The 22,298-nt window shown below is 60.5% G+C and overlaps 1 protein-coding gene across 1 annotated transcript in view; it reads left to right on the top strand.

Annotated features, from left to right (window-relative positions):
* Positions 1-22,298, top strand: part of GRAMD4 (GRAM domain containing 4) — a 75,946-nt gene that overhangs the window by 41,529 nt on the left and 12,119 nt on the right. Inside the window, exons 4-5 of the mRNA XM_065887581.1 lie at positions 15,530-15,650; positions 21,207-21,268. Of these exons, the coding sequence (XP_065743653.1) occupies positions 15,530-15,650; positions 21,207-21,268 (183 nt within the window). The remainder of the gene's footprint in view (positions 1-15,529; positions 15,651-21,206; positions 21,269-22,298) is intronic.

The raw sequence follows: 22,298 nt of genomic DNA, 5'->3' as shown, positions 1-22,298 counted from the left end.
TTTGTTTTTGTTTTTTGGCCGTGCCGCGCGGCTTGCGGGATCTTAGTTCCCCGACCAGGGATCGAACCCGCGCCCCCCTGCAGTGGAAGCACAGAGTTCTAACCGCTGGACTGCCAGGGAAGTCCCTCATTCTGTTTGAAAAACAAAAGTCCTGAGTCCAGTATTACAAGTAAAAAAATCACGTGTTTCTTGAATATCATCAGATACCCAACCTAAGCTCCTATTTCCCCAGTTGTCTGGTCATTTTTCGGGCAACTCTGGAATCAAACAAGGTCCATAGGTTGTGACTGGTAGATGTACTTCTCCTGTCTTTTACTCTGCCCGTTCTCCCTGCATCTGTTTTTGCTCTTTGTTGAGGAAACCAGGCCGTCTGTGGGTGGGGTCTCCACCCTGGACCTTGCTGAGCGCATCCCCGTGGTCCCGACACATGAGCCAGCGTGTCCCCCGTCCCTTGGTGCTGGTGGGCTGGGGGGGATCTTTGGGAGGACTCCCTCCCCTGTGGTGGTGGTGGAGGAGCGTGCTTTCCTGAGGCCGTTTCTTTTGTCCTGTATCAGGACCTGGGTCATCGTGGCTTCCATCCATCATCTCATTAGAGGTTGCAAATGGTAATGTTCGACTTCTGGCACTCTTTCTCCATTTATTAACCCAATATTTCTGAAAACTTAACTATTTGGTTGCCCCAAGATGTAGTTCATGTAGGAAAGACAGGAGACATGCTTGAATTTTTCCTTGATATTTCCAGCTTTCAGAATAACGAGTTGGTTCTCTACTTAGAGCATCCTCCAGAGGGTGAGGGTGTTAGGCTTTGGCGGGGGGTTTTGATGTCATCATGAGATCATGGATTTAAACATAGTTGAATGAGTCTTAATCGCCATGGTTATCATCTCATTGGTGCTCAGATAGACCGAGCTCTGGTCTGCGTTTGTCTGTTGTTTCCTCAGGATGACTCAGAGTGTCACAGGTATGATGCTGTGTCCACAGTGCCTCTGACCAGGAGGTCTGTGATGTCATTTTGTCCCCATATGCATGTTGTAGAGCGTTTGTTGTTTTTTTTTAATTAATACTGTAAAGCAAGTATATTCCAATAAAAGTTAATTTTTAAAAAAATTAAATTAATTTTTGTAATTATCTAAAATTGTTTCCATGGTTCCAAAGTCAGGGTATTTTCAGAGAAATCAGGTTTCTCTCCCTGTAACCCTCATTCCTTCTCTTCCCCTGTAGATAACCAGTTGTCTTTTAATTGTACAGTCTCTCCTTCCATTGAATTTTTATAGAAGCAAATATGCATATTTGGCCTACCACCCCCGTTAGATAAATGTCTGTGTGTTTTCACTTTCTCCACACCGACATCACATCCTGGAGGTCCCTCCAAAATGGTTCTCAAAGCTGTCCCCTGTTCCGTGTTCCATCTGCATCTGCCCTGTGGCTGTAGGGTGTGGGTAACCTGCCTGCTCCCTGTTCCCTGTTACATAGTTACAGGTGGTTCTCATCAGGCGGTCTGTGCCTTGAGTGCACGGGCCACACTTATTTCTATACCCTGAGGATCTAGCGTGATGCCCTGGATCTAATAGGAGCTCAGTGCTTGGAGGGATGCCTTGCAGGGAAACCTGGTCAGAGCTGGAGTTTGCACAGAGAGACTGTCCCTCCCTGCACTCTCGCTTCCGTCTCAGTACCCAGGGGAGTACAGTGTGGAGGAAAGGATGTAGTCCCCCCTTGGGACCCATAGAGATGTTTTGGTCGCCGCTGAACCTACATCTTGTGCTAGGGTGGCCACCCCTGGTCTGCAGGGGGCCGCGGTGATGGGGAGCCTTGCTCTGGAGTGGGGACCCAGGCTTCTGGTTCTGACTCAGCCCCGAGTGATCAGGTAGCCGTGGACATTTCACCATTCAGGGCCTGGTTGCCCCCATCCGTAAAACGCCTACGTGGTCAGTGTTAAAGTTCCATTTAATTACCTGTAGTACTTTTTCTCCAGAAGCAGACTGTTATTCTCGGAGAAGAGGAAATAGCCCAGGTTCAGAGCGGCTTTCTTCGGTTATTAAATATTGAAGAGCACAAATGTTCCCGGGAGAAGGTGGCAGAGGATGAAGAATGGGAAATTGAAGTGCGTCCCGGCTCGGGACTGGGGGCAGGATCCTAAATTTGTTAAAGAAGCACATAAATAAATGCAAAGCATCGTCCATTTTCATTTAGCCCGAAATGCATTTCGGTTGTTACCGCTTTTTGAGCACAAACACACGCTCCTCCGTAGTTTCTGAGCGGGGGTGTGCACGTATCGATCACCCGCTGGGCGCAGGCTCTGGGAAGGGAGATTCTCCAGCATTGTAAGGTGCACACACAGGCTCTTCCTGAAGGTGACTTGGCACGGAATATGGAGCTTAGAGGGAAAGTGCTTATGGGGTGTCGGGTCTGGGGCCTCCTGGGTGCTGGGCTAAGCCCGAGGGTCCCTGACCCGTGTGCAGGTTCTGTGTTGCCGAGAAGTTTCTTCTTCCCCGCTTGACGTGAGGCCTGTGGACTCCTCTCTGGATGGGCGTGCTTGGAGGGTGGTCCCCTCAGCCACACCCTGGGGGCTTGAGCCTTCGGGACGGGGATCCATCATCTCTGAGCCACCGACACAGGTGCCAGACACACTGTGGTGGTTCCTGGGGAGGGTGCCTCTGGGAAACGGGCCCTTTGCTCCTGAGCCCCTCTGCTCCCGGGAGCTCCCCTTCCTGCCCCAACATGCAGTGGGTCAGTGTGGCCGGCTGTGACCCCCCCTGGGAGGGCTTCCTGGAGAAGGTGGCCAGGGAGGTGGTAGGAGGGCGGCCGTCTGCCTCCTGTGGCCTGAGGGCCTCCCTCTGGATGCCAAGGCTGAACAGAGGGGCCTGGAGGGAAGGAAGTTTCTGGACGCCAGTCTGGGTGATTCAGGCTGAGGACGCCCGTTCTCACCACTGAAAACAGCAGCACGGGAGCTGCCCGCTGCTAGAGGCGTCCGATGGGGCAGCCACCCGAAGCCAGCCAGGGATGGGTTAGGTGTGGCATTGATCGGATACCTCCGGACCCGCCCCTTTGGGCCCGGGCCTGCAGATGTCCCTCTGGGGGTCTGGCTTTTAAAAAAATATATAAATTTATTTATTTATCTATGGCTGCGCTGGGTCTTTGTTGCTGTGCGCGGGCTTTCTCTAGTTGCGGTGAGCGGGGGCTACTCTTCGTTGCGGTGCGCGGGCTTCTCGTTGTGGTGGCTTCTCTTGTTGCGGAGCACGGGCTCTAGGCGCGTGGGCTTCAGTAGTTGCAGCACGCGGGCTCAGTAGTTGTGGCTCACGGGCTCTCGAGCGCCGGCTCAGTAGTCGTGGCGCACAGGCTTAGTTGCTCCGCGGCACGTGGGATCCTCCCGGACCAGGGCTCGAACCTGTCTTCCCTGCACTGGCAGGTGGATTCTTAACCACTGCACCACCAGGGAAGTCCCGGTCTGGCTTTTTAAAAAAACTTTGCTCCTCCTGTGTATTCGGCGATGTTGAGCTGAGGATAAACTCCCAGTGCCAGAGGCTGGGTCGGGCGGTTCTGACCCTGCAGTGACGCGCTTGTCAAGTGGTTTCTGCCCTTTCGTGAGGACTACAAATGGGGGGTCGGGCGGTTCTGACCCTGCAGTGACGCGCTTGTCAAGTGGTTTCTGCCCTTTCGTGAGGACTACAAATGGGTGACCCAGACAGACGGGAAGGGAGCAAACAGATCGGATAACCGGCAGATGAAGACAAGAGATGAGACTGCATGTCCATATCATAGAGGACTTATCTGGGAAAAAAATGAAATTGGCCCCAAAGAAAACGGCGTGTCTGACCCACTGGGCTGGCTCTGAGTTGCATATTTCTAGGTCAGTCCTGCTGCCTGGTGGGAACCTGCTCCTTGCTTATCCCTGCAGGTGTCCGGCCCTGCCTCCTCGCTGGACAGAGGCGAGCTGGCCCACCAGGCGGTCCTGGCTCAGTGCCCAGCAGGGCACGTCCCCTGCCTGGGCCCTGAGAGCTTGGGCACAGGGAGGAGCGGGCATGGGGGCTGGGCACACACATATTTCCTGGTTTGGTGCTGGCCAGGGCCCTGGAGCCCGGACCTTGGCCGTCAGAGCCGCGCGTCACCTCTTGCTGAAAGGCGGTCGTCGGTTCCTGAAAGTCAGCTGTTCTGGGTGGAAACTCTGGCTGGGATCCTGTTCCTTCTTATTTTACATGAGAAACGTTTTAATGCACTGCCTCTTCACCCCAGACCCCCAGTCAGTTTCCTAAAATGTATGTGAAAGGCAGTGGTGTGCCAGCATCTAGGCTGCAGCCTGTCGTGTGGGCACGTAAGAGCTTAAAGCGGCACCGCTTCCTGGTGACCAGGCCATCAGCGCGGTGGGTGATGGTTTGTTCATCGTTCCATAAACCCTACTTCTGCATCCAGCAGCAAGGAACGCAGCGGTGAGTAAACGCTGGGAAAATTGCAAACGGAAGCTTACGACGAAAGCACGGCCTTTCCCCGATGAACTGTTTTCCTCGCGGGGAGAGGGTGCAGGAAGGGAGGGGGCTGACTTGGCTGTTTCTTTACTGGTTGCTGCAAGCATGCCCTCGGTTCAGGACCCGATACCTGGCACTTTGGGAGGGCGTGGCTCTGCCTTCTAGAAAGGTCCGAGGTCACAGGGTGGGGGGATCCAGATTTAGCTGGGAGGCCGGGAGAGTTCAGTCTGGGGAGAGTTGAGGAGAGAGGTGAAGGGCAGAGCCTAGGACCATGGGGTGGGGCCTCCAGGTGTGCAGCCTGCCACCTGGCCAGGATCCAGAAACAGCTTTGCGAGTGGTCCCTGCCCTTGCACACCTGGCTGGTGGGAAGGAGTTTTATTTAAGGATTATCACTTGATTTTTATTTTTGGCTGTGGCTCGGCCTGTTGAATTGTGTGCCAAGAGGACTCTTGCTTGACAGTTCTACTTTTACAGGTTTAAAAATAGCCTCAGAGCTGTGTTCCTTCCTCCTGGTGGCTTCCCTGGGGGCTGGGGTAGTGGGCTGGGCTATGGCCCTGCTGCCTGGGCATGGGTGGGCACGAGCCCAGGCGTCCCCTCTGTCTCCCTGAGCCAGTCAGGGTGGCCGTGGGCCGATAGGGGTGCACCTGGAATCGCTGGTCAGGTGCTGTCCCTGCCCTTTTCCTTGTAGGCTTGGGGAGGCATGAAGGCTGGACCGCGTGGGTGGGCCGGCCATCCTGGCGGGTGAGTGCTGCAAGAAACGCTTTGCCGCACGGAGCTGCTCTCCTGTGTGCGGGGCTCCACGCCTGTAACTCATTTTGCCTCTCCCTTTGAAAGCACTGGTTTCTCAGCACGCTGGTTGGGGTCCCCGAAAGCTCCTATGAGAGTATGCTCTGGGCTGCGTGAAGGGGGCATTTTGGATACAGAAGCCAAGCTTTAGAAAGTCACATTGGACACCTGTGTGAGGGTCCCTCTGGGCTCCCAGAGCAACCCGGGCCTCCCCCTTCTGCCTGTTACAGTCTGCTGCCTGCCTGCTCTGTGGGAGGTGGGTGGGGCAGGCTGCAACCCCCGCGGAGCTGGCCCTGGTTTCCCTTCGGGACCGTGCACCTGGCTGCTGGGCTTCGCTCACGTGGGTGTCCTGCTGAGCGGGGGCCCAGTGAGGGAATTGATGAATTACGGTGCAGACGTCTCTCTCCTGGGCGTGCCCTCCAATCTTGGAAGGTTCGGGGGTTCTGAATCCTATCCTGGGCAGGTATTCTGGCTCCCCTGGCCTCCTGCAGGCTTCCTTCCCATCCCCTGGCCGGCCCCGGCCATCTGCCGGGTCAGCAGATGCCACAGAGCCGGCAGCAGGTCTTGAAAAGGAGAGGATCATCGGGCTGGGAGCCGTGCCACGTGACCCAGGTGGACCCTGTGACTGCTGGTGCACAGACCCTTCCCGCCTTGCCGGGCTGTGGCTTCTACTCCTGGGACCCCGGCCTGTGACTTAGCTGCCGGCAGGTATGAAGCTACCTTTCCTGGCCCACCTGCGTGGCTGCAGAGGTGCAGAGAGGCTCAGGAGAGTGGCCCGAGAGTGGGCCTGTGTCAGGACGCGCTTGCGGAAGTGGCAGGCGTGACGCCAGGACGCTCTGCGCTGGCACTGCTCACTGTGAGAGTTTGGCCAAGGCAGTGGAAGCGTCGTCAGTGGGGGCATTTGGGGCACAGCCAGAGGCGAGGAGCAGAGAGGTGCGGGGGAGGGGGCCAGCCAGGACCCCCAGCGCTCCCCAGGGGCCACTTGACCTGCTAAAGGAGGACTCTTCTTACAGCCTGCGGGGTCTCTGGGGGCGGGAAGACCCTCTCTGGGCTCGGTGGAAAGAGGGGGGATGGTCCCCCCTCCCAGAGCCAGCTCAGCCTCCTTGGCCCAAGAGCATCGTCGCAGGGGGAGTGTGGTGGGCAGGGTCGTGGCTCCCCACAATGTCCTCATCCTAACCCCCAGAGCCTGTGACTGTGTCACCTTACGGGGCCAGAGGGGCTTCGCAGACGTGGTTGAGTTAAGGCTCTGAGCTGCGGAGATGGGCCTGGGTTAATCCAGGTGGACCCAGTGTCGTCACAAGGGTCCTTGTGAGAGGGAGGTGGGGGGGGTGTGGTCAGAGAAAGAGGAGGAGAGTTGACAGTGGAATCAGAGGTCGGGGTGATGTCCCTGATGGCGAGGGGTCAGCGGCCAAGGAATGTGGGTGCCTCTAGAAGCAGAAGGGGCCAGGAAGTGGACTTTCTCCTGGAGCCAGCCCTGCCCACACCTGGACTTGAGCCGCTCGAGGCCCATTTCAGACTCTGACCTCCAGAGCTGTGAGAGGGCATACTCTTCCGCTCCGTCTGTGGTCACTTATTAGAGCAGCGGCAGGAGATCAACATGGTGGGGGGGCCCTGTGTGTGACGTTGCACCCCTGTCCCCACCTGCAGGAGACCCTCCTGGCCCCCGACTGACAGAGCAGGGGCACGAGGGGAGCCCTTTGCTGCCGCAGGTGGTATCCGGGGCCGGCGGCCAGAAGGCCAGGCCACTGCGGAAGAGGCCACGAGCTGGGCTCTGAGCTTGGAGGGCAGCCCGCGGAGAGCCAGCTGCCACGGGCCCTGACGGCCCCTGGGGACAGAGGTCCCGCTGGGCGGCTGCCCAAGGCAAGGCCGCCTTCTGAGTGAGCAGCTCAGCGCTTTCTGCTTGGTGGGAAGCTGGCCTCCTGTTTCTTCTCTATCCGAGAGGAGGAGGAAAATTGATTGCAGGGATTTGTGTCGTCTTTGTCCTGTGCGAGTAGCCAGCTGTGCTCTGCACTGCAGTTGACCTAAATATGTTGCCGGAGGGAGCAGACCCGTAATATCAACTGTCGTGGGGTCTAATCATCGTTGCAGGCGTAAGGAGAGTTGCGTGGCCTCGGGGGAGCCATTCGCTGGGTTTTATTTATTTAGCTGTCTTTGTGCCCCCAGGAGAGGGGGCACCTGGAAGAGGCGGGAAGGCTTCTTACGTTTGCTGTGAATTGGGACGAGTGGATTTGCCAGGCTGTACCCAAGCATCCTTGTCTGCGGGGCCGCATCCCCCTCACTGGCGCGGGGGGGGGGGGGGGGTGCGGCTGGGAGGAGGGAGGAGCCCGCTGGTCTCGGCCCCACAGAGCGTCCGCCCCCGGGAAGGCCCAGGAGAGCAAGGGGCAGCTAGAGGGGGGATGGTGCCCATGGGAAGGGCAGGGCTGAGGGGGCTTTGTCCGGAGCCCAGGTTAAGAGGACATGGCCCGAGGCCCCCTTGCCTCCAGGACTGGAGTCCCAGACACGCTTGCAAGCCGGCGAGGAGCATGCCGGGAGCTTAGGACGGGAGCTGCGTGTCCACACGTGTGCACAGCGGCCTGGCTGGCCGTCTCCACATGGGGGGAACCAGCTGCACTTGACCCCTCCCAGGTGAGTGGCGTGGGGAAGGGAGTTCGGGGGCGTTGAGAAAGAAAATGTGGTGTCCTGCTGATGACGCTGTGCGTGAGGAGGCGTCTGGGGCGCCTTGACCTTCGGGTCCACAGAGGTGACTGGAGGGTGTGTGGGTGATGGGGATCAGAGGAGCGGATGGGAAGGCACCCGGCACCCCGGCTGCGGTGGCGGGAAGCCCCTCGCCTCTGTTTTCCCCCCGTGAAGCTCCCCGGCCTGCGAGTCCGCCCACGCCTGTCCTCGAGAGGCGGTGGGAGCCCCTGCACAGCCGGCGGAGCCCGGGGCGGCCCCCCCTGGGGACACACTCTCACTACTGCGGAGGGCCAGCCGCCCGGAGCTCGGGGGCAGGTCTCTGCGGGGGCTCCCCGGGAGCTTCACCCGAGCACCTGCTGTAAGCCAGGCCCTCCGTGGAGGCCTCCGAAGTGGGTCCCGCGGGAGGAGGCTAAGCAGTGCTCCGCGGGCGCTCAGGAGGGCAGGGGGTCTCCACGTGGCTCCAGGGCCCAGGCTCTCCCACTGCCGGTGGGAGCACGTCCTCTCAGAAGGGGGCCTCAGGGCCCCGCCTGCGTCAGGACAGGAGACCCGCCTCCCGAGGGTGCAGGGTCCAGCAGGACGCTGCACCTGGGTGGCCCTGGGGTCAGTTCACGCAGGCGAGGTGCCTGGGCATCCGGGCAGGGTGTGGGTGCTCGGTCACGGCAGCGTCCCCGCTTTGACAGAGCCTGGTGCGTTACACTTGCACAGCGAGTATCTGCTCCTGGAGTTGTGTGCAGGCAGTGGCTTCTCCGCACGAGCGGGCTGACTTGGTGTGGGGCGGAGTGGAGGTCCCCGCGGAGGCTGGGGCTCCTGAGCGGATTACGTGTCAGGGCTCTGGACCCCCGATCGTCTGAGTGCCCCCCGCCACCTCCCAGCAGGTGCTCTGTGTGCCAGGACATGACAGGTGGGGACTCCGAATGCCCTTGAGTCCTCAGGGCCAGGGTCTGCGGGAACCCCGGTACGAGGCCGGGGGAGGCTGAGGCCCGAGGTTTGGGGCCCGCGGGCCTGGCGTGCAGGATGCAGACGTCCCTCAGATGCTGGTGGCCGGCCACTCACTCTTGGCACTGTTTGCTGAATTCCCACCATGGCCCTCCCCTCCCACTGGTGTCCTCTCTGCCTGGTTCTCGACCAGCCTGGTGCGTGCATCCTGCAGTTCACTTGCTGAGAACTTGCTCTGCTGTCCCCACTGCCCAGTGTCCATTCACTGCATCTGTCCTGGCTTCCCCTTGAGCCAGGCTGCGTCCTGGGCCATCACAGACCGTGAATCAGACGGGGTCCTCTCTCTGGGGCCTGAGTTGGGGCATCCTGCATCTGAACCTGACCTAGGAATGTGGCGTGCTTACCAGGGGTCATGTTTGCTGAGCCCCTCCCTGTGGAGCTGTGTCACCTGAGGGGATCCCCTCCCAGCACCCTGGGGAGGACCCGTGTTGTCCCTGACAGGAAAAAGCAGGACCCACAAGAGAAGATGACAAAGGGCCACATAAGATGGAAGGGGGGTCCGGGGCGTCTCTCTGGGGGAAAATGGCACTTGAGCCAGCACTGAGGTCGAGGGGCACCAGCAGGTGCAAAGGTCCTGGGGTGGGGTCTGACTGTGGAGGCATTTGGGCACCTGAGAGAAGGCTCCTGTGGCTTGAACCCAAAGAGCAAAGGTCAGAGCAAGATCAGAGGGCGTCGAAGCGGGGAGTGGGGTGTGGCCTTGGGCTGGAAGGACTCCCTGTGTGGCCAGTTTGGGCAGGACAGTGTCAGGTTCTGACTTACACTTTAGAGGAGCCTCTGACTGCTGTTTGGAGCCAGACTGTGGAGGGTGTGAGGAGAGCTGGGGTGCCAGTTAGGAAGCAGGGTGCGAGCCGAGATGAGAGCGGGTGGGTTTGGGGGTGCTTGGAGGAAGAACCCCGACACGTGAGGGTGAAGGCCCTGCCCATCCGCACCTGGCACAGGGCCCCTCTGCTGTAAATAAGCCAGACTGAGAGGGGTGGGGGCATGGCCCTCTTGGGGCTGGGGGTCTGAGGCCTGGCTTCCCGCAGCCCTGGAGCAGGGAGGGGTCTCTGCTCTACACTCATTGCCTGGCCCCGGCTGGACTCTGCTTCTGAGTCTTGGAAATGTCCCCCAGGCCCTAGGCAGAGGCTGCCCCTCCGCCTGGTCCCCCGCTTTGTGCAGTCCCTTTACAGAGTCTCTTCTGTGCCCCTGGGAGGCACCAAGTCCAGCGGGTTGGGAGGCCGTGGTCCTCAGGGAAACTAGGCGGCGCAAGGGCCGCGCTGCTTCACCCCAGGACTGAAGGGGGGGTCTCTGGAGGAGACCGTGGCTAACAGGAGCCAGGTGGGATGGCTCCCTGGGGGCTTGGTGTGGTGTCCTCTCAGCCCCCTTGTCTGGAGGGTTTTCTCCCAGGGGGTGGGAGGGGCCACAGGGCCCCGAAGAATGCTGAGCCACATGGCCAGATCAGGGCAGAGCCCAGCAGGAGGGGCAGCGCGGGAGGCCCCGAGGACTCCAAATATTTACCGAGCATGTGGATCCCGGCACTCAGCAAGCCTAAATATCTGCCCCTTGTTAGGGGCAAAATCGGGTGAGTTCTGAGCTCTCCAGGTGGGAGGTGGGGCTGGCGCCTCTCCTTCCTGCCCCCACCCTGGACGCCCCCAAGAGGCAGCAGGGTCTCCCCATGGCTCTGCCTGCACGGGGCGGGGTGGCCGCCGTGTAGACAACGGCCGCTCTGCCAGCCCGTCTGTTTCTGGGACCTGGGGCTGTCATACTGACCTTGGCCTGAATTTTGGGGTCTTGGGCTCAGTGAGGTGGCCAGGACAGGAGAGGAACCTGCTGGGTCCCCCTGAGCCCCATCCTGTCCAGAAAGCAGGCTCCAGCAGCCAGCGAGGGTCTCACTGGACCGGCAGTGAGGGCAGTGGATCCTGGCCTCCCTGGGCTCCAGTCCACGCCCCTGATTTTGGTGAGTTAGTTGGTCACATTCTGAGGTCTCAGGAATGCCTTTTGGGACTTGCCCAAGTGAGGCTTCTCCTGTGGGAATTTCCATTGCAGCCTGTCAGCCCCACGACTGGGGTGGTCTGTGACCCACCACCCGGACCATGGCTGCCACACGCCACACATGGATGGGGCTGACTTCTGGGTAGAGGGAGCAGTGAGCTGACCCTCAGCCAGACCCTGGAGCCCGCCGCTGCACATACACCAGCCTCGGTTCCACCCGGTAGGCCGGTGACCCTGACCCTGGGCCGTCTTGGTGCTGGCTCGGAAGTCTGCCGACCTCCCGGGCCCGGGGAGGGTCGTCCCTCTGTCACTGCTGTCAGAGTTCACGTTCCTCTGTCCGGGCGGGGGGCGGGGGGTGCTGCTCGGTCTGTTTTCCCTGAGGCTGTTGGAAAGGCCCCGCTTGGACATGGCTGGTGGGGGCCATGGGCTGGGCATCCGGGGTTCATCCTGCTGCCGGCTGACGCTCCCCGAGGGCTCCCACGCTGTGGACGCCGCGGTCCGGGCACAGAGGCCCACCTGCTGGAGCTCCCGGGGCCAGAGCTGGCGGCACCCGCAGGGTCGGGCAGGCCCTGTGGTCGCAGCTGCTGCTGAGTTACACCCTGCAGAGGGCGCTCAGGAGCCAGCGCCTCACCAGTGTAGGCTGTTGTCATTGTCACCGAGGGACGGCGGGGGGCGGGGGTGAGGAGTTGGGTCTCCGGGGAAAACATACTGACCGCAGGCTGAGCTGCAGGTAGGCGAGCACAGCCCCACCCCGTGGGAGCCCGTGTGGTCCTTTGCCCGGGACCATCTCAAGGGCTCTGGCAGGCGCTACCCCTGCTGCCTGGACGCTCCCCCCTCGGGTGCACGGGGCTCAGTCCTTCTCCGCAGCCCTGCTCACGTCTGCCCTCAGCTCAGGCTCACTGACCAGGGCTGTTCCTACGGCCCAACCTGCCCCCGCCCCCCGCCGAGGGTGGCTCTCTGTTTGGGTCACTTCTTTATCACGAGTGTCCGGAGCGTGCCTGGTACACGAGGCTGCCCAGTGCTCACTGGTGGAGCGGCTGATGCGGGCTCTGAGCTGCTCTGGTCCAGCCTGGCCCAGGCCGTCAGGTTTGTTTTGCAGCTTTAGCTGTTTGCAGAAAAGTGGAAACGGGATCGTTGGCCCAAAGCAGCTGCCCGCGGAGGGGCCGATCTCTGGTCTTGGCCCTCGACACACTGTCGCGTGGGGAATGGTGTCTGTTGAGGATGTGACTCCATATGGCTTTGTAGCTGGGCCACGGCACGCGCTGCGGCTGCTGTGGCTGTGTCCCTGCTGCACCACTGCCCCATTTGCACGTGGGCAGCCTTGCCCTAGGGCCCCGGTGGAGCCGAGCGAGGGGGGGTGGCGGCGGCCTCGTGTGCCTCTTCGTAGCGCCAGGTCCTCTGCCCTCCGTGAGTCTGGGGCCTGCCTGTCCCGGGTGGGCGGTGGCTCCTCCAGGGTCACACCTTTGAGAACGCTGAGGAGTGAGGGCTCACGTCCAGGAAATGCAGGAGGTGGGCAGAGGGATGAGGACTGTGTCGTCGTGGGGCTGTGATGGGAACGAGCCCACCATGTACCGGTTTAGAAACAAGAAAAAGTGATTTCTGACGTGACTTGGGTCTCGTATCTGCAGGAGCCTGAGGCCTGAGGGAAGTGACCTAAGATTTCCAGGTGGACTTGATCGCCTCTTACAGTAATTCCATCGTACAAAGGACTTGGGGCGGGGTCCTGGAGAAGTTGCCTGCAGCTACCTGTCATTCCCCAGATGTCTGTGGGGCGACCGAGTGGGGAGGGGCTTTGCGGGATGGCGAAGGAGTTCCCCACCTGGAGGACAAGGGTCCTGGTTGTAGCTGGGCTGTGCTCACTTCTGGGGGGCGGGGGCGGAGAGCAGGACCCCTTCACTCACGCAGCAAGTGCTCGGGGCTCTCAGGTGCACGGTGTAGACTGACACCAAGGCCCAGTGCTGAGCGCTAACTTTTATATATATACACATCTAATCTATTTATCTATCTATCTATCTGTCTATTTTTGCAGTACGCGGGCCTCTCACTATTGTGGCCTCTCCCGTTGCGGAGCACAAGCTCCGGACGCGCAGGCTCAGCGGCCATGGCTCACGGGCCCAGCCGCTCCGCGGCATGTGGGATCTTCCCGGACCAGGGCACTAACCCGCGTCCCCTGCATCGGCAGGTGGACTCTCAATCACTGCGCCACCAGGGAAGCCCCTGAGCCCTAACTTTAAAACTTTTTAAATTTATCGTTGATTTACAGTGTTAATGACTGCTGTACAGCAAAGTGATTCCGTTATATATACATTCTTTTTTATATTCTTCTCCATTTTGGTTTGTCCCAGCATATTGATATAACTATCCCATAGTTCCCTGGGCTTTACAGTACAACCCTGTTGTTTATCCATTCTGTATATAATAGCTTACGTCTGCTAACCCCAGACTCCCACTCCATCCTTCCCCCAGGCACCGGCTTCCCCTTGGCAACTACCAGACTGTTCTCTGTGTCCCTGAGTCTGTTTCTGTTTCTGAGATCGGCTCATTTGTGTCATATTCTAGATTCCACGTGTGAGTGATGTCGCAGGTTGTCTGTCTTTCTCCGACTCACTTCACTTACACGATCATCTCTAGTTGCACCCACGTTGCTACAGACGTGAGCCCTCACTCTTGAGTCAGCGCGAGATGCTTCCCGCTGCCGGGGGCTCTGGTCTGGGCCTGCAGCAGGACCAGCTCCCGTCTGCCTCTGCTTGTGACCTGGGGCCTCCTGCACGGCCGGCGCTGCCCGGGCACGTGCACGGCGGGCGGTACACGCGTTTTCTCCCACGGTGGGTCTTTCCTTAGCCCCACCCCCCTTGGGCTCTTTGCTTCCGTCGTCCCTGCAGCCTGGCTAGGCCCCCTACCCCACCGTCAGTGCCCAGGTCGGAGGAGAGCTGGAATCCCCGCCCTGGACCAGACCTAGCTCGGGAGCATCTGTGTCTCCCACCAAAGTGCAAGACTTGCGTCAGGCTGGACTGGGCCTCTTCATCGATGCGTAACTCATGTCTTCAGTAGAGGTAGCTGGGGTGCTTTGTGGGAGACACGAAAAGTGCAGGACTAGGCTGTATGCAAAGCGGATTCTGGAACCTTCTTGCACACCCTTCTCCTTCTGCTCTTTGGGCCCAGCCGTCAGAGGGGTGGCCGTCCATGGTCCTGATCACCTCCCTGTCCACGGTGCTCTCTGAGGCCCCCTTCCTCACTAAGCTCAGGCCGCCCTGGGTCCGGAGGCCCAGAGGGTCTGTGTCTTCACTGCAGCTCCAGCCTGGAGGTGGGAGGAGACCCGTCCTCAGGAGTGTGAGCTGGGTGGCTGCTCACGGATCTCTTGTGTTGTGTGGTGTCGTCGTGCGGTGTCCGGTCGTGCAGAAATGCAGAGCGACGTCCACTCAGGGCGTGTGCAGCCACGTGTGTACGAGGTTCCTGTCGCCCTCTGCAACAGATTTCCACAGACTGGGGGCTTAAAGTGGCCTCCTTAACTCTTACAGTTCAGAGGCCAGAGGTCTGAAATGAGTGTCACAGAGCTCAAGCCAAGATGCGGGCAGAGCCGTCTTCCTTCTGGAGGCTCCGGGGGAGACTGTGTCCTTGACTCTTCCAGCTCTAGACGCTGCCCGTGCCCCTGGCTCTTCACAGGCAGCGGGACAGCACCCTCCTGTCTCCTCTCTCTGACCCCTGACCCTCCTGCTTGCTCCTGAGTTTCCATCATTGTGATGCCCTTGGTCCCCTGCACGTAATCCAGGACACACACCCATCTCAAGGTCCTTATCACTTCCGCAGGGTCCCCTTGTCCGTGTAAGGTGGTTAGTCACAGCTTCCAAGGTTAGGATGGCCCATCCTTGGGGCCGTTCCTCAACCCACCCCACACTCTCAGTTAGAACAACAGCTACCTGGCGCTGGCTTCCATCACACCTGGAATAAAGGTCGGGTCCTCATTCTGGCTTCCCGGGCTCTGATGCCCCACCCGCATCTCATCTGTGACCCCTCCCCCCAGCCCACGGCCCCTCCTGCCTTCACCTCACCCGGGCTGCTCCCTGTGCACCCCACACTCTCCCCCCTACCCCTACCCTGCCGGCCCGCGACCTTCTGTTCATCCAGGTTCTGACTCAGACACACCTTGCTGCGGCTTCTCTCGAGCACCCGCTCACCTGCCACTGTACGCCTCGCCGTCCCGTCGCGTGGTTCTCAGGTGGTCGGCAGCCAGGTGGCGGAGCTCTCTGCCCCTCACATGGGCTTTGCTCTGCGGCCGAGACCTCCCAGAACTGCACCTGCTGCACGTGTGTCTGTGGAGTGACCGAGTGCCGCCAGCATCCCTTCCTCGGGGTGTCCTGCCCCCGTGGAGGTGGTTTGGTGAAATGCCTTTGGTGTGTCTATCTTGAATGGGTTTCATTTAGTAAAGACACTCCCACCCTTGCTTTGCCCCAGATCTTGCCCTGACTGTGTAAGAGGAGCCCCGGTTGATAGACTCCTGCGGGTGTGCCCCCAAGGAAGGAGCAAGAGAGCTGCTGTTGCCAGTTGTCTAAGTGCTTTGCAGACCAGCCCTCTCTCGGCACCTCCGCATGGGGGGCAGAATGGACCACGTGACACTCACCTGGGCTTCTCTCCCCTCACAGAGGAGGAGCTCCGGAAGCTGCGAGAGGAAACCAACGCGGAGATGCTGCGGCAGGAGCTGGACCGGGAGCGGCAGCGGCGGATGGAGCTGGAGCAGAAGGTCCAGGAAGTGCTGAAGGCCAGGTGAGGGTGGGGGGGAGCAGGTGAGGAGGGGGGAGGGCCAGGTGAGGGGGGGGAGGGCCAGGTGAGGAGCCCGAGGCCAGGTGAGGAGCCCAAGGCTAGGTGAGGAGCCCAAGGCCAGATGGGAGGAGGGGAGAGCCAGGTAACACTGTCACCCAGGTAGCGTTGCCCTCTCGGGGGATAGCGGTCCCCTGAGCCAAGACCCAGCTCAAACCCTGAGGTGGCCGGTCCCCATGAGCGGCCACCGCCGCCCTCCCAGCCCCTGCCGGACCCAGGGCATCAGGAGGGTACGCGGGTGAGTGGTGACGGTGGGCCTGGCCCCGATTTTCTGGGCTGAGCTGCGATCCTGGGAAAGTGGCTGCCTTCCTCTGCCTCGGGGCCTTCATCTGGAAACCGGTGGCGGGGGGAGGGTGTAGGTGCTGCTGTTGCACGCTGGAGGGGGAACGGGGGCGGGGGGGGGGGAGTCTCAGCTGAGCCCTGGGAGGTCTGGCCGGGCAGGGCTGAAGAGGGACGCAGAGCCCCCAGAACCACCCGACGTCGCCCCAGGTCTTGGCCAGCAGTTGCCCCCAGGACCCTGAGACCCCGCCCCACTGCCCACTCGGACACTCCCCCGCCCCGAGCCCCTGACAGCACCCTCGGGGTCAGCCTTCCTTGGCCAGTCACCTCCTCCCAGCAGGGCCCCTCCATCCTGGGGCTGCCAGAGGCCGCCCCAGCTTCCGGAGCGGGTGGTGTGGACTCCCACCTCTGCCCACGCGAGCTCGGCCCCTGCCTCATGGTGCTGCCAGCAAGGAGCGGGTCATTCCAGGGGGATATTTGCAAGTCCGAAGAGCTGTGTTCTTCCTGTCCTGATAAAACCCCCCAGGGCTCCCTGTCCCTGTGTACAGTCCAGGCCGGTGGCCTGGCGGACAAGACGTGGGAGCTGAGGCCGCCGAAGTCTCCATCCCTCCCCCTCACCAGCCTGGCCTCTGGCCCCGCACCCCTTTGTCCAGGCCCCCCTGGCCTGAGCGCACAGCTGTCTCCAGCTTGGGACGCCGCAGTCAGAGCTGGCTTTTCCGTGGGGTGGCCTGGCGTCATTGCTGTTGCCGAGTGTCATCACTACGGTGGGGCTCTGTAGCTGCTGGAAAGGCCGAACCTCCTGTGCTTTGCGCTGGCCTCCTCTGGGTCTCAGCAGCTGGTTCTCAGCCCCAGGGAAGGCTGGCACTTGGTTCCCTGCGGGAGAAGGTCCTTTAGTTTCCTGCTCTGTTAGGACAGCTCCGTGGGCTTTCCAGTGCCCCTGAACGAAGGCCATCTGCCTGTCCCACAGGTCAGCGTGACCCATTCTGCAGTTCTCTGGGGCTCCCCGCGGGGGCCCCGTGTTGGGGCAGGGTGTCACTTGCTTTGCCGGGCTACAAGGCCGGCACCCCCCTCCCCCCCGGACCAGAAATCGGACTACGGCTTCAAGCGGTACTTTCCCTGATGTTAAACCTTATGTGAAAATCTGTAGACGTTCAAAGATTCAATTACACTTAATAACGCAAAGAGGTGCAGCCAGTGACCTGACCTGGGACGACTCTGGGACACCCAGGTGCTTGGCTGGGTGTGGGGTGTATTCTCCGCCCGCTGGCCGGCCGGGCCGGCCTCTCACGGCATGTCACGGTGCCGTCACCCGCACTGACGCGCTTCTGTCTGATGCAGTGTGTGTTTATCTGCGGCTTCACCAGAGGCCACGCTTGCCCTGGTGGCGTCGGGCGGCGCTCAGCCCGAGAGGACCCGTGTGCCAGCTCCCTTTGCAGGGTCCATGTCTTCTGTCTTCCTCCCTCCTGCCACCCCCAGCCCACAACGGGGGTTTCATCCTCGTCCTTTCACCAAAGCCCCTTGGGTGCCTGGCCCCCGATAGGTTCTGAGGCTGCAGACAGATCTGTTTCTCACGGGTCTGCTTGGGGACCAACTGGGGATTACAGGAAAGGAACATCCAGGCCCGGACCGAGGAAGTAGAAGCTGAGGGTCCTGGGGAGCATGGGGTTTGGGGGGGGCTTAGGGTTTAGGAACCTTCTGGAAGCTGAGACCTGAGGGAGGAGAGGAACAGGGAGAAACAGGTTCCAGGCAAGGGACCTCCTCTTTCCTTCTTATCCTGGTGCCCATCTGGGGTCGCTGTGGGCCGTCCAGGGTGGGCAACTGTGTGGAGGGCCACCTTCACACCTGGGCGCGCACACACACACACACACACACTCAATCTGCAGGATTAAAACAGGGTACTTCACACAAACCTCTGTTTTGCTTTTTAAGAAAATTCCTGGGAAATCGCCTTGGTTTAAGCTTACTCAAGGCGGAGGCCATGTCCAGTTATCGGTCCGAAAGCAGCATGGAAAAACTGCCTTTGGCCTCCACCGGCCTCTGGTCAGGCCCTGCCCGGGGCCCACCCTTGGGTTTGCTCTCAGCGGTGCCTCCCACGGCTCCTCCGCCCTCCCGGCGGGTGCGTGTCATCGTCCTGTGCCGCACTGCCCACGGTGTTGGCCAGGGCTTTGGCCGGGGCACCCCGTGTGGGAACTACCCAGACCCCGGTGACTGTCTCCTGACGTGTGGCCCTGGCACCCCCCGCCCGTGGGCTTTGTCATCTGTCCTGCGGCCTCGGGTTGTTGCTGGCAGGATGATTAGATTCTAGAAAAGCCCTCCAGGCACACTCCACTCCAGACTTGTTCCGCTGACCGTTAAACGTCAGCGGAGGTTGTTCCAGAACATTTGGAAGAATCCACAGTTACCCGGAGCGCAAGCGCCCTTTCTTCTGATGAGGGCACCGCTCACTCCCCACCGACCCGGAGCCGTGGGTGCGCCCGGCTGGGAGGCCCTGAGACGCTGTCTGCCCTCTGCCTTCCCCTTAATGTTTAGAACATCATTGCCGTGCGCTGTGTTGTCAGTCTGTTTCCCATGTCCCGTGCACGTCACAGGCGCTCAGATGTTCCATGTGTGGTTTGACGGGAAGAAGGTAAAATTCCCCGCCACCTGGAACATCTGCGCCCATGTTACCAGCAGTCTTTCCCTGCAGGCAGCTGGCAGCCCATTTATACCTAAATACCCGTCCGATTCTAGCGGTGGCTATGTTGGAAAGATCGCACAGCCAGTGGCTGTGCAGTACCAGTATCCTCAGATGCAAGCCAGATGGGTACCAAGCACAGCACCCCAGACAGCCCTGCCGGCCACTCAGACCCCAGGCCCACCTGTGGCTGAGCGATGCGCTGTCCGTCAGGCCCACGAGTCCTCGGTAGCACACCTGGGCCCGGGCTCTGGTGGGAGCCCATCTGTTAGTGCTTCCTGTGTGAGCTGCCCCTTCAGGACCCCCGGCCGGTTCAGGGAATGTCCTGGTCCGGAGGCCTGGACACCTGCCCAGAACACAGGGAACCCAGTCTGGAGTCTCCTGCGTGCCCCAGCTTCCCTCCTGTTCCCAGTAAATCCCCGTTTGTCAGTAGCTCTGAGCATGGATGGCCGTTTGGGCAGCCTGGCCACAGGGAGGGGTGGGCGTGGAGGCCTGGTCCCTTCCTCTTCCACCCTGGCTCCCTTCTCTGGGACCCCCCTGTCTCATGGTTCCCTGGCCACTGCTTCACGAGGCTGCAGGCTCGCCCCCTGCTCTCCTCCGATCCAGCTTGTCCTCCGCGCTTCCTGCTTCGGCACAGCGCGGCCGGCATGGGTTGCAATTCCAGGTTATAAACCCGCAGAGTGGGTCGGTTCACGGAGACGCTGGAGTGGGACTGTTCCCGGGTCTAAGCTTGTACTGCCCACTGCACGACCGGCGAACATCGAGAGGCGAGCTGTTGGGACAGGGAATAACGACTTTATTCCCAAATCCAGCAGACCAAGAGGACGGTGGGCTTGTGACCCCAAAGAACCATCTTGCCTGACTTAGAATTCAGGCTCCTTTTTTTTTTTTTGTGGTACACGGGCCTCTCACTGCTGTGGCCTCTCCCGTTGCGGAGCGCAGGCTCCGGACGCACAGGTTCAGCGGCCATGGCTCACGGGCCTAGCCGCTCCGTGGCATGGGGGATCTTCCTGGACCGGGGCACAAACCCGCATCCCCTGCATCAGCAGGCGGACTCTCAACCACTGTGCCACCAGGGAAGCCCCAGGCTCCTTTTATAAGAAAAGGGGAGGGAGAGTAAAGCCAAACACTTGGTTCCCGTCAGCCCCCAGAGGGGATGTGTTCATTTCTTCCTCCCTGCAGTCCTTCACAGGTGGGCCTGGGCAGGAGGTTTCCTGTGAACTAAACAAAGGTATTTTAGCTTAACGGTCATTACCTGGGAGGCAGGGTGCCCAGAGATGGGCCACTATGTATGATTTAAGCTTCTAGGCAACATCTCTTTAGTGATGAACTGGTGATAGGATGCAAAGGTTCTTCCCTATGACAAGGTCACATTGTGCTAACAGAGCAGGATGCCGAGGGTCTCCCAGCCCGCTGTCTCTGTCCTGGCAGAGCCCTCCGTGCCCCCCCGACCCCAGTCCTGCCGAGGTTTGCCTGGGATCTCTCCTGCACTGGGAACCACAGCAGCAGTGTGGCGTGTTGGTAGCTCAGGCCAGTGCAGGGTGAGGAGGGCAGGTGGGCTGGCCAGTCAGGGACAGGGCACTGCCCAAGGGAAGGGGGTCCGGCCAGTGGCTGGGGGCCAGTCCGTCAGGGCCTGTGGCTGAAAGTCAGGTCTGCGGTCAGGATCCGGCAGGTGGCCAGGAACTCCAGGGAGGCTCTGAGGCCGGTTGACTGCTGTGGTCAGGTGCAGTGAGGCCGCAGGGGCAGGGAGCCGGACAGGTGGCCGGCATGGACCAAGCTGGGACCTGTGCACAGCTTGCCGGGCAGGGGCTCATCCAGCCTGTGGCCTTGCATGGTGCTTGCTAAATATGTGTGTCACTGAGTACCTTTTCATTAGCAGGCCAAGTAACTAGTATGAGAGCTGTGTATTCTGAGCTTAACATTAAATAAAGAAGTAAATGGGTCAAAATTAATAGGAAAGGAAAGAGTTGTATGTTTGAGACAGTGTTTGGTCATCAAAAAAACAAGAAGTGTAGGACTTTCCTTGTGGTGCAGTGGTAAAGAATCCGCCTGCCAATGCAGGGGACACGGGTTCGAGCCCTGGTCCGGGAAGATCCCACATGCCGCGAAGCAACTAAGACCATGCGACACAACTACTGAGCCTGTGCTCTAAAGCCCGTGAGCCGCAACTACTGAAGCCCCTGCGCCTAGAGCTCGCGCTCTGCAACAAGAGAAGCCACCGCAGTGAGAAGCCCGGGCACCGCAACGAAGAGTAGCCCCCGCTCGCCGCAACTAGAGAAAGCCTGCACCCAGAAACGAAGACCCAACACAGCCAAAAATAACTAACTAAATAAATAAAGTGTGCCCGTGAGGAATGCAGCTCTGTGCTTGCCCTACTGCCCTCACCCGGCGTCTGAGCTGAGCAGCCAGGACCCCAGAGGGATCCCCGGGGGTGGGAACGGGCACTCTGGTGTCGGGCGTGACTCCCGTGATTGCGGGAGCCTTGCGAAGCCGGGACTCATCGTGCTGTCTTGAACTAACAGAGATCTTGCTTCTTCACCCCCTCTAAGGGCCGAGGAGCCGCCCACTCAGCAGCCTCCGAGAGGGCAGGCCCAGGTCAATAATGGAGCAGGTAGGCCTGGGGGACGGAGCTGGGCTGGGGGGTGGTTCTGTTCCCGGGCGCACGTGCTCACTTCCGGGGATCCCCTCCGGTTGGAATCGGGTCAGTGTCTTTGATTACCGGTTGGTGAGTCTCCGTAGCAGATGCGAGGCATTCGATCAAAACATCACTTTATTTTCTCCTAAAAATACAAGGCGACATCTCTCCCAGCCCTTCCCCGAGGAGGAGTCATGTCGTGGTCACGCTGGCTGCTTGGCCCCTGGCCTGGCGACCTGCTTCCAGAGGCCGGCTGTCCTGACAAGGGGGTGCGTGGGGAGGTGGGGTCAGCTGCGGGCATTGTGCCCCAGCACCCCCAGGTCAGGACGCAGAGCTACTGTCAGTGCCTTTTCTTCCCACCTGGGCTCGGGTTCCGTGTCTCCCTCAGCACTTGGCACGTTCTGAAACTGTCCTTCAGAGGACGGCATGGGAGGAAACTGGGCGTCTCGAGGGGCCGGATTTGTGGTGCACCCAGGCCCCTCGCAGGCTGAGAAGGTGGGAGAGGGGATAGGGTTAGGGTTGACGGTAAGCCCCTGCCTGTGCTGGGGGCTCAGGGCTACAACAGGAGGGCCTTCGGTTAAGCCCTGCCCAGTGTAAAGGTGAGGAGACCAGGGCCCGGGAGGGAAGGCCTCTCAGGCTTCCGCTCCAGGTGGAGGCTGAGCTCTGACCAGAGCCGGGTCCTGACCCCCCACCTGCCGTCCAGAGAGGGAGACGCCTCTTTCCCAGGGCCCCGGTGCTGGGCCCGCAGACAGGCCAGCTGGGTGCGGCATTGGCTGCCGTGTCCACCGGGTCACAGTCCCCTGGGTTCTCAGGGTTCATGACCAGTGGCCCAGGTTCCAACCCAGGAGCAGCGCTGGAGACCCCCCCCCCCCCCCCGCCAAGGCCCCTGCTGTGTGTGGAGTTGATGAGCTTCCTGTGCTCGTGGGAACTGTCAGAGGAGAGTCCTTCCACCCCGTACCCACAGCGGGGTCACCGTGTCGTGCTCTGCGCGGGAGGTGGGGAGTGT

The sequence above is a fragment of the Phocoena phocoena genome, chromosome 11, assembly GCF_963924675.1.
Source record: "Phocoena phocoena chromosome 11, mPhoPho1.1, whole genome shotgun sequence".
Classification (NCBI taxonomy): Eukaryota; Metazoa; Chordata; class Mammalia; order Artiodactyla; family Phocoenidae; genus Phocoena; species Phocoena phocoena.
The sequence above is the reverse complement of the archived record's forward strand: the minus strand, read 5'-3'. Positions and strand labels throughout refer to the sequence as shown.